Source organism: Mauremys reevesii, linkage group 21, assembly GCF_016161935.1.
Source record: "Mauremys reevesii isolate NIE-2019 linkage group 21, ASM1616193v1, whole genome shotgun sequence".
Lineage (NCBI taxonomy): Eukaryota > Metazoa > Chordata > Testudines > Geoemydidae > Mauremys > Mauremys reevesii.
In genome coordinates, this window is record NC_052643.1 from 18,674,194 (window position 1) to 18,689,441 (window position 15,248).

The 15,248-nt window shown below is 44.7% G+C and overlaps 1 protein-coding gene and 1 long non-coding RNA gene across 8 annotated transcripts in view; one reads left to right on the forward strand and one right to left on the reverse strand.

Moving 5' to 3' along the window:
• Positions 1-15,248, reverse strand: part of ACOT7 (acyl-CoA thioesterase 7) — a 90,323-nt gene that overhangs the window by 47,133 nt on the left and 27,942 nt on the right. For all 7 annotated transcript variants that reach the window (XM_039509001.1, XM_039509004.1, XM_039509006.1 and 4 more), the window contains 2 exons: positions 15,032-15,123; positions 4,997-5,111 (listed from right to left, as the gene is read on the reverse strand). In XM_039509001.1, coding sequence (XP_039364935.1) covers positions 4,997-5,111; positions 15,032-15,123 — 207 coding nt within the window. The remainder of the gene's footprint in view (positions 1-4,996; positions 5,112-15,031; positions 15,124-15,248) is intronic.
• Positions 545-11,163, forward strand: LOC120387822. Its single transcript, XR_005590363.1, has 3 exons — positions 545-663; positions 1,593-1,772; positions 10,901-11,163. It is a non-coding gene; the product is annotated as an uncharacterized LOC120387822 (long non-coding RNA).

Genomic DNA, 15,248 nt, shown 5'->3' on the forward strand with positions numbered 1-15,248 from the left:
CTTTCTATTTTTGTACCCACTTGTAACTGCAGGTGCAACTGGTATCTGAACTTATCAATGGTGCTTCATATGCAGGTGCATTGAAATGTCTAAGTGCAAGATTTTGCCCAAATATGATGGTAAAGAAAACTGCATTTAAAAGCCTATGTTCCGTGAGAAGTTTGTACTAACTTTGGCTTATATTTAGAAAAAAGTAGATCTGGTAGACAGTTGCTTGCCATTATGGCCTTCAACTCAATAACCCGAGTAACAGTAGAACAAATAGCATTTAAAAATCTCTCCTTAATGTATATTTTCCAGCTACATCCACACAACACAGCATTAATTAACTGAAATAGCCTTACCTTTATTCTGTCTATCTGTGAGGCAAGGAGAGCAAAGAAAAAAGGTACATAAGCGGCTTTCATTATCTAGGAACCCTCTTTTAGCAAACAGATAACGGACAACAGTCCCCCCCCGGCATGTGTGCTAGAACTGCAGGTCTGTAGAGTCCGCGTGCACTGTGATGTTACAGAATTCTATCTTCATGGGCTCGGACAGTAAAGGAATTCAGTGCTGGTAACAGACACGTCATTGGGATAAAGAACAGTTACTGCACAGCAGACGGGCAGGCTTCTCCATGCCAGCCCAATGTGGAGGAAATGCCCATGAGTAGGAAGCCAAGTCAGTCTTCATGCCCATTCAGTTCTAGATCTGTTTCAACTCAGGATTTCCATCAGTGTCTATTGTGACGGTGATGTCTAACCCTTGTCCAATTTCACACAGGAAGCCAAATGATAGTTAATGGCTTTCCATCATTGCCAATGGGGGCCAGAGTTGAACCGGTGGCTAAAAAGCCAAGGAACGGCTCCTGTTTCACTGGGAATCCCCTGATCTACCCAGCTCCTCACCTCAGACACTTTCTGAAACAGGCGTTGATACCAGTGTCTGAACGTGTGGCTGCCCAACTCGCATTTCCCATTGCTGCCATTTGGGACAGTAGTTGCAGGGACAGGGAGTTCTAAGCCTGGGCATGCCAGCTCCCCCTTCACCTCCGAGCACTGGCAGATACTGTACGTATTCAGGCTTTCAGAGTAGCTGTGCATGCAGCCAGATGTGTTGCTAACATTCACACTTATTTAAAAAAAGTTAAGTTTTCCTGATCTTTAAAAAGGAAAGTTTGTCACTGCTGAAAAAATTAAGAAGCCATTTAATCTTCACCTGGGTATAGACATGTGGTGTAGCAAGGGGAACTGTTTATAAAACCTATCGGGCTCTGGAACGAGACCAAAGGAACACAGTTGCCCCTTGTGATTTGTTGCTAGGCAACAACTGTCCAAATGCCTGAAACCGTGTACTGGTCTCAAAATTTTAAAGGTAGTTAAAATTAACAAGCTGTAGAGGAAGAGCCTCTATTCAAAATGGCAAAAATAATCTGCATGTCATCTCTTTCATAACTCCACCTCAGAAAGGGACTTACAAGTTTACTTAGTCACATGCTCTAGCAGCTTCTCAAATTATATTTCAGATCTCGCAACGTTATTTTAGACTGCAGACTCACAGCCAGAGACACTTGAACAAAGCCAGAATTGTGCATCTTTTCTAAGCCACAGATGCACACTCTTGGATTGCACAGGCTATGCCACGTGAGGGCTATAAATAGCCGAGCGCAGCAGCTCAGCTCCTCAGTGCTCCGAGCTTCCAGTGTCAAACCCAACTGCTCCCTGAAGACAAGCAAGGCAGACGGAGGGGCGGTCTCTGAAGGGGCAAACTCAGGAGGCCTCAGGCTACAGGTAAGTAACCTAGTTTAGTCCATTATTAGTTTTCCTACCTGGAGACTAGTCGTCTGGGAGACTGGAAATCACTGCCCTTTTACAGTGATGGGCAGACACACTCCTACCCAAGTGCATGGAGAGATCTGGGTTTCTGATTACACAAGGCATAAGTCGATAGAAAATTCTCCTGTTGGTGATACTGGAGACAAGAATTCCAGGAGGATAATGGCTTCCTTAAAGTGAGCTCTCTCACCTGGGAAGCGGCACTTTGCAGGAGTGAGGAGGAAACAAGCAGCTCTTACAAAGCACGCAATAAGGGTACAGCATGGGGGGAGCTTTTAGAATTGCATGAGAAGTCACCTGGGCAGCGAGACATCAGACATGGAACCCAAAGCCGGCTAGCGAGTCAGAATTTCTGAGCCGAAGGGGCAGCCAGTATTAAAATGTCCCTCATGGAATGCCAGGAGATTTCCAGATGCTCTGATGATCTCCAGACACACCCTGACAACTCCAGCCAAGAGCATTTGATCTCATAGCTACACACTGACAAAGGATCTCCAACACTGGCTAGCCGAGTCCAGGAGTTATGTTAAGTGGCATACGATGGGTTTCTTCAGCAAGTGCACGCAGAGGGAAACCTGATTCTCCAGCAACAGCTGAGTAAGATGCGTAAGTGAGTGAGGCCATTCAGCCACGCTATCATAACGCCCAACACACACGTTCAGATGACAGAAATGAAAGTTTTTCTACTGAAACCAAGCTCTAGGTATTGCAATTCTCACGCTTTTATGACTAGCAATTTTGGGCTCTTTTTTTACCACCTGTCTTATAAAACCATGACGACAGGCCCAACTCACAAATTTTCCAACTCACCAATATTCAAAACGGCCACCATCTCTTATTAACATGACTGGGGCTGAAGCCAGCAAGATGGCTGGCTGCCACCTCCCACTGTTTTCAATGACATTGAAGCCCTGGCCACAGGCAAAATGGCGGCCACTGTACAGTTCAGGCAGCAGGACAGGACAGACTGAGGAGCAGCAGTGACACTGAAAGATGAACGAGAGGGAGCAGAGGACATGGTGGGCAGTGGTGGAAGCTGAGGGGCTGCAGAGAACAGTGATGGAATGGCAGTGCTCACATCTTGGGAGTAGTGATGGGCAGGGGACTCCCCTCCGAACAGCCAGAGGAAGAGGCAGGGTTTCCAAGTCTCAGGAACAGATTGCAAATCACGGGATTTTGGCCCCTGCAGCAGGCACTGTCACAGTGATGCACGAAGATCCTCAGATCCCACGATTTTCAGGGATGGGCACAGAAGCAGAACTCTGTATGAGAGCCTTGGGGAGGGGACAGATCTGCCCTGCCTGCCTGCATGGCACTAGATCAGAGAGGGCCCTGTGGCAGGAGGCGGCAAGGGAGGAGGGGGACTCAGGGAAATGGTGTTGCTGGGACACAGGTAAAGACGATCCTGGGCAGCAGGAGGTAGAGAAATGTTGCTGAGAGGGGAAGACAGTGATGTCAGCTTCTCCTATCTCCGGGGTCAGGAAGGGGTAAGTGAGGTCATCTGAGCAGCCAGGGAGAGGTATGCATTTTTGTGCACACTAAAGGTTGACTTTTCTAGCTGAAATTCTCTCTCACACATTGGCACAGGAATAGAGGGGAGTTAAAAAGTCAAGACAATTTAAAAAAATACTCATTTGTTTAGTCTATGATTTTTGGGGGCCAATCATGATTGATAGCCTGAGTCATGAGCTTTGATCTCTTGAGGCTGGCAATACCTTATCTTGACAAACTCCAGGGAAAGACCCCCACATCCTGGTGCGAACAGCCTTTAAAAAGCAGGGATGTTGGTCAGGGATGAGCAGGAAACCACCCTTAAAAGGTCAGGGTATGCCAGGAATAGAACTGGTCATCCTGACAGTCAAGTACTGATGGGAATGTGGGGGCTCGGGCTGTAAGAGGACAGTGTGTCTGGCACAGCTACACGTACATCTGAGTGGAGTGGGCAGCCACGAGGTGTGATGAACACGTCAGGGTGGGAGCTGAACACAGGGTGTTACAACGCCAGTCTTGCAGAAACAGGAAGAGAATGAATTGCAGGGCTGCCCCTCCTGTAGCCTAGAACAGGAGCCTGTCTATTTGCAGGCATGCCTAGAGCACACATCACCTGCGGGGAATCACGAGGTAACAAGGAGGAATATGGAGCAGTGGTAAGTCCAGGGAAAGTGTTCTACGACTCCTGGGTTTACAGACTGGGAAGACAGGTGCCACCTGCAGTTTGAGCAGGATCTTGCATGGAAAAAAAAAATCTAGGAAGAACCAACACGCCAATATTAACCTTAAGAACCCATTTTCCTCTACCAGTAAGTCATGGAAGAAGTTCCTCCCAAGCCCGTCTACCAGGGCCGGAGGATGAGGTGAGGGGAAATGGAAAGGTGGGTTGAGGCGTTCCATTAATCTTGTGTGTATGAAGAGGTACCTGGCTAGCCTTTAAAACTACTTTGTTCCACACCCGCCAAACTGGATGCCCCACAGTCTGAAGAGGGCAGACAGTGACGCCTAGTGGATAGAGCAACAGAATTTGACTCTATCCCTGGCTCTACCACTGGCCAGCTGGGTGACCTTGGGCACGTCACTTCACTTCGATGCCTCAGTTTCTCCTCTGTAAGATGGCAGATCTGATCCTTACCTCCTTTCTAAAGGACCAAGATCAATGGATGAAAAGCGCTATATAAAGAATTGGTTATTGGTAATATACCCAGGTAGTGTGTCAATACATGTTCTAAGCAGTATGAGGGTAACAAAACAAAGCTGAAAATTCAGAGGAAACATGGGTCCCTATCAGTAAAGTACAGGTCTCCACCACAGCCCAAAGTCAGCATGTTAGAAGAACTTACAGAACAGTTTTCAGTTAGAGTCCCAAGTTAACTGCCCCGCAGAGATGGAGACCTCAGTCTGACTCTCAGGCTCTCATCCTGGAGTCTGCAAACAAGTTTGGGGGGTTTCAGCCCCCTCTTTTCTTTTAGGCAAACAGGAATGGGGCCCAAAACCTTTTTCAGTTACAACATGGAGTCACGGGACGGATAAGGTGGAGAACTCGTGTTTTGGTGCAGTGAAGACCTTGCTCTACCAAGTTAACACTCGGTCTTATCCTACTGGTTTGGAAGCCTGAGAGAAGGAGAGTGTGAAGAATTTTGCAAGCTGATTTCTTAAGAAATCACCACTCTGGCTGCCTGCATTACCTGGGTTGAAAACAGGGAAGATGATGTCTCCATTTCTCTGTTTAGTTACCAGTCGTTCCAGTTTTTGCTCTTCATAGCGTTTCTTTCCGTCCTCCTCCAGCTCTTTCCATGCGTACTGAAAGGAAAGAACATACAGGTCACATAGTGTATTGCTTGGCTAAAAGACAAGTTACACGCCAGAGGAAAGGTAAAGGATGTGTAACTGAGGACCCACAGCTGAACAGGTACGGCCCTCATTACTCTGCCAGATGCTGAGAGATTCCATGGCTGCCCTAGTTATCACATAAAACCAGATCTGTCCAGTGACTATTAGTGCAGGGCCGAAGACGCAGAGCGCCAGACTGGCTTGTGGGGAAATGGGTGATGTGCACAGCCACTCGTTTCCTCTTTTATGCCAGAATCTCTAGTGTTTATCAGGTTTCAGAGTAGCAGCCGTGTTAGTCTGTATCCGCAAAAAAAACAGGAGTACTTGAGGCACCTTAAAGACTAACAAATTTATTTAAGCATGAGCTTTCGTGAGCTACAGCTCACTTCTTCGGATGCATAGAATGGAACACACAGACAGGGGATATTTATACATACAGAGAACATGAAAAGGTGGAAGTATGCATACCAACAGGCAGAGTCTAATCAATTGAGATGAGCTATCGTTAGCAGGAGGAAAAAAACTTTTTGAAGTGATAATTAAGATGGCCCATAGAAGGTGTGAGGAGAACTTAACATAGGCCTTCTTGCCCTTGGAGGTGTAACTGGTGGAAAGATTCAGCAGCCTTCAGTGCAGCCTGTCACTTTAGTTCTCAGCCCCTAACTGAGGCCATGCACATCTTGTTCACAAAATTCATTCACTCCTGGATGTATATATACCTTGTTGGTTTTCAGACTGATGGATTTCCTTGCTTCATTTAGGTGACATTAAATAAAAAAAACAAAAAAAAAACCACTTTGCTACTTTTTCTAAAGAGGATCAAGGCAAGTAAAAAGGAAGGCACAGCAATGTCTCTTGCACGTGTAAACAAACTTGTTTGTCTCAGCAACTGGCTGAACAAGAAGTAGGACTGAGTGGACTTGTAAGCACTAAAGTTTGACATTGCATTAAAAACAGTTTTTTTGTGCATAATTCTAAATTTGTAAGTTCAACTTTCATGATAAAGAGATGCACTACAGTACTTGTATTACGTGAATTGAAAAATACCATTTATTTTATTTTTACAGTGCAAATATTTATAACAAATATAAAGTGAGCACTGTACACTTCATATTCTGTGTTGAAACTGAAATCAACACATTTGAAAATGTGGAAAACATCCAAGAATGTTTAAATAAATGGTATTCTATTACTGATTAATCACAATTATTTTTTTAAATTGCACGACAGCCCTTGAACAAAATTTGTTAGAACTCTTCTCTCAGCAGCACGGAGCTACAAACAGAGACAAGTATACCTTTCAGGAATCATTCACTGTTATGATGAAATTCTGAAGTATTTTGCTGCTGACATTTCATCTCAAAGTTGAAAGAGAATAAGTTTTAATTATAGACCTGTCAAGTACAGTTACTTCCAACTCTTTCCAAAGCATTTACGGTACAGAATACTTATCCATTTCAAACAGCAAAACGTGTCTGTAAAATCCCTCAAGCTACATTCAAGCATTTTCTTCATTGCATCGTTTTTTTGTTTTTTTTCCCCCCACAACTAGAGCTAGAAAACCAGCTTCTGACTGGACAGAACTAGAAGCACTATCAAAAGGCATTACATGGAAGAGGCATCAGTACACAGGCCCTGTTTGTGCTCTGACACAATGCAACCTTAAAAGCACTGATAATGGGCTCAGACCTGTACAAGAGGAAATTAAATAGTTCTTGGGTGTACAGCATCCAGGACAATGGGTGGGAGTGGAAAAAGAAGAAAGAAAAAAAATATATGTGCAACTCCCATTACAAGTAATTCCTAAATCCCAATTGCAACAAGAAACAAACAACTTGTTTTGAAGGCTTTACCCAACACGCACGGGCAAGTCAGAACAATCTGCAACGTCCGCTAGTTGAAAAGAGTGGAATGCTCTGGTGGAGTTTTGACTCAAAGGGCCTGCAGTGTAGGACAGAGCTATCAACCAGAACTTTAGGGGTGATTTTCCACTAATGACACTATTTCCGAACACCTTCTCTTTACTGCAGCAAAGCAGGGGCAGCCTGCTAAGCATTCTTTCATTGTCAACTCTAAACCCTGAAGTACAATTTCTCCGTCTCTCGTTTGGTAAGATCCCATTCACTATTTGCATCAAGACACTGGTGTGCTTCTGAAATCTATATTCCGCAGGAGAACATCCTGGAGATGGGCTTAAACTCTGGCTACTTCCGGTAACAACTGCTGAACTACAGATAAACACAACAGTTGTCCTTTCTGGGTGAAGCAAAGATGCGTCACTGTCAGTTTGCTAAAGCCCCAATCCCCCTATGGAGGACACAATGCTCCATAAAGTGGTGAATTAATATTGAAAGGGACAGTTGTTCCAAGCTAATTATACATTGTTGATCAGAGACTTGAATGGAAACTTGAAAGCTGCCCTCTTTCAGGTGCTGTTCCTCTGCTCGGAAAGCTTTGGCTCCAGATGGCAGGGCTGGAGTCGTACAAAGTTTCTTTTATGTAGCTCCAACCATCAAAGAAAGAAACAGGCAATTTGTTTTAGTACAAGGAAGCTGGCATGTGGGTTACTCATTCTCCTGGGGTCCTCTCTCCCCAAGGCAGAGCCAGCACATGTCACTTCTGAGAGTGCTACAGATGAAGCCTCAGTCACACTGCTGGCTATTCCTTCCAAGTCCACTCCCCCAGCTGCCTCCTAGCACACTCTCAGAGGACTCAGTCCTGGTGGAAACAAGGTTGTTGGGAAGACTTGACCCTGAATGTTTTTTCATCCCCCTAAAAGCAGACAGAGATTCCCTCAGGCTTTTCCTGCACTCTATGATCCCCAGGCAGAGTAGCTGTACCTGTGCCAACCACTAAGCTTAGACACAGGCAAGCCAGGCTTTGCAGGGAGAGTCAGAGGAAGTAGCTGCTGCCATTGTTGTCTAAAGACATTAAGAACATAAGAATGTCCATACTGGGTCAGACCAGAGATCCATCTAGCCCAGTATCTTGTCTTCAGACAGTGGCCAATGCCAGGTGCCCCAGAGGGAATGAACAGAACAGGTGATCATCAAGTGATCCATCCCCTATCGCCCATTCCCAGCTTCTGGCAAACAGAGGCTAGGGACACCATCCCTGCCCATCCTGGTTAATAGCCATTGATGGACCTATCCTCCATGAACTTATCTAGTTTTTTCGCTCTACATTCTCATTCTTCTCTGTGTGCCAAAGTGTCTTGTTTTCAGAAACGTAAGAGGTAAATGCTGGGTCAAATCCTGCTTGGCCACACCCACTGGAAATGTAGAAAAACTCCACTGCAGTTAGTGAACCACTGGAATTAATTGGATGTATGTCACTGTACCAGACCAGAATTTGGCCTACTCTAGAGTTATCTAGAGGGGGAAAAAAACCTCACTCAGAGCCTACAACTGATATCACTAAATCATCCCTAGCAGCTCCTAGCTGAAACAAATCTACTCCTTTGTCATCCCCTGCCCCACCGGCTCCTGGTATCTGTAGAGACAAATGGGTAAACATGGGCTCCTGGTGACTGTTATGAACACAATGTCTCTGGCTGCGTACAGATTAAGGAACGCACTGTCCCTGTGCCGAGGGTGAATGCCAGCTATTTAAACTGGACTATTTAAATTAATATTCTTCAATCAGGATGTTGTGGGGCGGTGCAGGATTTAAAAGCCGAAAGTGTCTTTTGCAAGGGAATTCTATGCCTTTGTAAGAAGAGGAAAGAGCATTTCAACTTTATATAATGAATAGCTGTGTTAGCTTGGTAATACTATCCCCAAATACTCTCTTTCACTTGAAAGCCTGGAGGATACTAAGCAGTGACATCTGTTAGCTATGTAGCCCTGATACTGGAGTGATGGCTTGCTTGACTGTACACTCAGTATATTGGGATGACAAAACCCCCTCCATTGACACTTTCTGCACATGACCCCATTTGCCCAGCTACTGAACTGCGCTAGCCGTCTAGTCAATCATTCTTTGTGACAAAGGAACAGGATCAGTCGCTACCGCTCACAGGGCACAAGTTGGGAGTTCATTACAGCCATTTCAAACAGAGTTGCCTGTCCCAGTGCTCCATTGGGGGCAAAATCCTATTAAACTAAAATGGCTTTTGTTCACAGCCAACCACACAAGGGGACAAGTGCTTCCCTGCTTTCGGTATGGCTCTCAATGCCAGGTGTGGCATACACTGCCGCACAGCTGCTGTGCTCCTCAACGCGTTGTACAGAACAACGAGGTGTGGTGGGGCAAGCGGAAAGGTCTCTGCATTATATGTCTGGACCTTCTGGCACTTGCCTGAAAACGTAAGATTCTGACCATTTCCAAGCTTAACAAGTCTAGCTCTGCCCACTCACGGCTTCAGCAACTAGGATTCTTTGTCCATTTCAGTTACTAAGAACAGGTCTCCAGAATAAGTGCAAGTGTGTGTTTTTAAAGAACAATCCCCTCTCACTGCATATTATTCTTTCCAACAATGCAGAAGTATCAGTTAAATCTTATAATTTCTGGTTATTACCTCCAGCAAAACAGATTAGTCCAGGGAGAAGCTCCTTCCCCATAAGAAGCTATCAGAGTAACTATACTAACTCCATTGTAATTAGCTTCATTCCAATACCTCTTTCATTACAACTTAGGGTTAGCCTTAGAACCCAAACACAAAGTCAAAGAGTTTTCTTCCCCTTTACCTTTTTAATAAATGTTGCTCAGGAGTTATTGAATTCTCTCCCCAGGGAAAAGTTGAACAAAAGCTTTTAAAAGCCACACAGGCAAAATTATTATTTGCCTGAAGACTGGAGGGGGGTTTCTAGGAAGACTAGAGGATACACATGAATATATTAGGTCTCTTGTCCTAGTGCTGTCTATCTAGTTTTCTTCCTACGGTTCTGCTTCCCCAATAAAGCGCAAAGCTACTTTTAATCAGCGCATGATCTTCTTTTCAGCAAAATCGTATTGCCTCATGACAGTGCCCTATCAAACAAAGTCAGTGCTTGTTTACAGGAGGGCAGCAGAATGGTCTTATTAGGTGTTCTCTGCTCGGGGGTGCTGGAGAAACCCTGCGAGAACTCCAAAGAGAGGTACAACCATTTAGCACAGTATTCTAACTGAACTAGCTTTCCAAACTTCTCTCAGCTCCCTAATGGTGGCTGTCATCTTGAAGAAGAGAGCCATTTGCCATTCCCAGCATGGAAGAAAGCCCCTGCAAGTCTTATGATGTATCAATAGGGAGTTAACAGTAAGAAGGGTTTAATATTTAAACAGTGTTCAGACAGAGAAGTGCTTCCCATTTTGAAGCCAGCAGGAAACTGGTGCCCAGCCTCAGCCACTGAGTGATGGGTGGAACTAGAGTATCACAACAACAAGATTAGAAACTTTCTAATGGAAGTTTACATACTATCTAACCGAGTAGGTTAGTGAAGAAGTGTTGGTGGCCACTGCATTCCAGATCGGTTTGCTGGCTATAGTGGATCCCAGCACTAGGTTCAGGAACCAATTTCAAACAATCTGCATTGTGCAGTACAGGTCCTGTTAATGCAGCACTTGATCTTGATCAGAAAAACATGCCTCTATAGTTGAGATGCAGGCAGCTGAACTTGCTCAATGCTAATATAATGAGGGGCAGTTCTCTGGCTCCTACCAAGTTGCCTATTTACAGTAATCTTCACTAGGGCAAATTTTGGATGCCCTGGACAGAGGAATTCCTGCACTTACCCTGAGGCTAGGTCGCCTACAAGATCAACTTTTATCTCCATTTCCAGCAAACAGGTCTACAGATGCCAGTCTAGAGCCCAACAGAAGCAAGATGTCTAAAATCTTCTGTCCGAAGAGGACCGCCTCTCTCCAGTTGGAAGTCTGATTGCCCACCGTTCGTATGGAAGACGTGCAGCACAACAGGAACCTATTAGCTCAAATTCAATGCAGTGTACTCATGGTTCAGGTGTGCAGATAAACTTTGGTCAGCACACATCAGAAAGTCACTAGTGAGGACTTTGCCCTATGGCTAGTGAATTTAGCATGGCATTTTTGGAGACACGCTCAGAACAGAGCGAAGTGCAACTTTCTCCATAAATTACACATTAGCAATGGCTGTAGAGAAGCTTGGTATCTTTGGTGAGTCAATGAGCATTAATCACATCACAAGACTAGAACTCAGAAAGGAGAACATGGTGGAGTTACACATGGTGCTGACCACTCCTGAAGGAGTCAAGTCCCAGCCCAAGCCATATTGGAGTGGGTCTCTAACACCTGCCACACTTCAGGGTACTCTCTTACAAGCCACTTTCCACACACAACTTCCTGAAGCAGTCACCTTTTAGGTTGAAATTTTCCACACGGTCTCCTTGCCACCCACCCAAAAGAACCAAACAAATAAATTGAGCAAAATTACATCAGTGCCAGTCCTGAAGAGAATGCAGGTTAGACAGCAGCAGCTTCTCACAGTAAAGAGAGTAAGTACTAGGTAGACAGATCGTTCCCTGCCATTTTGATTTGGAGAGCACAGTCATACGTGTGAGGGGAACACGTGAAAGGTAACCTAATGCCCTCATTGACATTTTGCTGGCAGTAGCACATCCATTATCAGGCCAATATCAGACAACAATGGCTTTTACTGGAGACTTTAGTACATTATATTAACTCAGTCAAAACCAAGACGCATCATCCAGCTCATTCAGACCCCAGAGGCGTATCTGTAAAGAACTCAATTAAGTTTGGATGGTGTAATGATGAAACCTCATTTATCATCTAAATGAGGCATCAACCTCTTGTTTCAAATTGTTATTTGGGCTCTGATCATTCTTCTACTCAAAGATGAGTTTCATGACCCAATTTAAGATTCCAAACTCTGAGTGGAATCTTTCCATGGATTTTCTTTGTACACTTAAGATTCTGCATGAGCAAATGCTCTTCATGACAAGTTACAATGAGTTTTTGAAACCCTCTAAAATGACCAAAGACTGAACTTGACAAACTGCATAAAAGATCACAGGAGGAGTGGGATTTTAAGTCTTTTCAGACAGGGTAAGAGGAGAGGATGTTTGGGAAACTGATTCAAGTCCTCAGTACTCGAAGAAAAGTAAAATATCAGATAAACTTATTCCGATTTGGAGGCAGAAAGGAAGAGATTTGTTAGGTGTGAGAGATGTAACTGACATCACAGCTCCATGCTCAACAAATCTTTTCCAGTTAAAAGGAATATGAATCCTCTTTCCTGCCAGATGAAATAATTTTTCACTAACATATTGGCAGGGGAATTCTCAAGGACTCAAGAGTTCTTGGAAGGCGACATCTGAGTAAGGGGGGGGGGGGGAGAGAGAGAGAGAGAATATGCTACCCGAAGTCTGAAGCAAACAATTGCTGAGTAAAGAACAACAATATCCTGCTTTAGACTCTCAATTCATTCTATCACAGGAATTTTCCTCTAACACATACAGAGAAAAATCTTAGAGGTGGAGCAGACCAGAGGGAGCAGCTCATTAACAGGATTAACTGTCACCTCTCTTGGCAATGCAAATCTGATGCACTCAGAAGTAGAGCAACTCCAATGACTATGTTGGCAGAGCCAATGGCTGAGCTGTGCTGGTGTTCACAGTTCCCTTAAGAGTCTGTTAGGCAACCAATGAGTTTATGTCAAGGCGCCTGACGTGCCAAAACATAGAAGATCATTTGAAAGTAAACTAATGATTTTGCATAATTTATGACAACACAGGTGTGCATAATTCATTAGGGACTGGAAGGACAGAGGTCTCATGCTATCAGAAAGCAAAATGTAAGAACCACCACCACAAAGGAAAGGTCACTTCACATGTAAAAGTAAGTGGTTCACTACATGTGGTATTCACCAGTGAATATAAAGTCTTCCGCCATTATTGGCCCATAAATCTCACCTTTCAGGTATCCTGCAATTTCACTAGACAGTTACACCTGTTTTCCACATATCTTTTCTTTAGTCTCACCGTCCAGTTTTTTTCTTGCTATTCTTAACCTTTAAGAACCTACCTAAATTCCTCACCAAGAGCCTGATCCAACTCCCACTGAAGTCAAAGAATCTCACTGACTCAAGCAGGCCAAATTGGTTCAGGCCTCAAGTCACAATACTGAGCAAACCAAGTCAACGCTTTGGCACAGAAGAGCTGGGGAGAGGTGGAAAACCTACCTGAAAACCTGTAGCGCCAGAGAACCCAGGTATTTCAAACCTGACATTTTGGTCACTCAGTGATCTCTCTGATTGGGGGGGATGGGGGGGTATTTATTTATTATTTTTACACTAGGAGGGGCCAACCAGAAGATATTTGAGAGGACTGCATACATGTTAGAACTCTGATTGCAGGAGGAGAATTACAGGACACATGGATGAGGTGAAAAGCGAATTCTAACTTGACAGAAGTATTTTATGTTGTGACGGGGTGTCTGCCCCACACTGAGCTCTGAGGAGTTAATGGAGCCCTAGGGAGGCTTTGCAGAAGGCAGCCAATCAGAGAAGGGCTGAAGCAAGCAGCCAATCAGGATCAAGCAGGCCCATATAAAAAGGGAGCTGCAGGGCAGAGGAGTTCAGTTCTCTGCTGGGAGCCCGGGGAGGAAGGAGTGTCTCTCTGGAGGGCTGAGAGAACTGCCAGCGAACTGGACAGAGCAGTGTTGTGAGCAGGGCCAAGGGGAATGAGAGACTGCTCCTGGCCGGTTGCTGGGGTTTGCAGGTTGAGGCCCTGAGGCAAGGGCAAAGAGGATGCTGGGGCCACGAGGAAGTGACCAGACAATTTGCTGCAGTAGCCACTAAGGGAAGTGGCTGAACAGCAGACTGCAGGTCCACCAGAAACGGGGAGCACAGTGTGTGGCATAGACGGAGGGCTGTGTTGCTGAAAAGGACGCCGCGGTCCTTGGCGAGATGTGGTTTCTAGAGCAGGAGTGATGACAGCAAAACACCACCTGAAGAGGGCACAGAGCTAATTCCCAAGACAGCCAGGAGGAGGCACCACTGTGGTGAGTGAACCCCGTTACACATGTACACTTAGCAGGTGATTAATCTAGACCAGCTAGAGAGATTTTCTGGCACACACATAGTTATACAAAGCATTTCCCTGAACATATGTTTATTTAGAAGGAGAGTTTATGGTGAGTTTGTCATTTATTTTTACATCCTTATCCCTAAGGATTTGTCACTGTGACACCAAAATACACACTCTTCTTTCATCCCTGCACTTTAATTACTTGAAAGCCAAAGAGTTCTTCTATAGTCATTTTGTTGCTCTTCAAAGCACAGCTATTTTATCCAGTAAATTTAGTACCAGCCTTTTTGTGGGTTGTACACAGGTACTGAACCATTTCCATGTCTACATATCTTGGTCGCTGTATCTTGTGAAAATAGAGCTCAAAAGTACAGTTTGTGGCCTCTAAGCATCTACAGATCCTTCTGGAAACAGCCAGGTTGAGTCCTGAAAAGCGATATCCTCTCGTTCTGCAAAGCTAAGTCTGTCAGTTCTCTCACTTAAAGGAGAAGGCAGAGACTTCAATAGCTTAACTTTTGCCTTGCTCTCTTGCATTAACTGGTTAAGTCTCACTGAGCTATGGAATAAGGAGATTCATTTTCTGTGGTGCAGTATTTCCTGAGATCACGGCTTCAGGACAGTCAAAAAAGTGGTCAGAATATTTACATTAGTCAGAGCATCTTTTCCTCAAGGAGGGGAGGGAGAACACACACAAAACTGCCCACACCCCTGAAATGGGACATCTTAATGGCAAAGCTAGTGTTACTCTGATGCTGCACCTTCTCCGACTGGCCTGGAGGTAGACATGTCAACTTTTCATTAACAAAAATGAACGTTAAGGCACTGGAATAAAATACACCAACTCCAAATCTCTGCAAACGCATACTAGGCTAACATGTATGTCGTTACCTGAATGGGAGGAACTTCAAGGACTTTGTCCACGTTCTTTAGAGAAAGAGGCACATACCACAGAGTTGCCCTATTAGTCACCCTCTTAGCACCTTAAAAAAAAAAGGCAAAAAACTGTGTTAATAAAATAGACACATTGGAAACATGTGACAGTAAAACCTGTGTAGCACTTTCGGAGCATACATTCTGTACATGGAAAGCTACACTGCTGAGGATC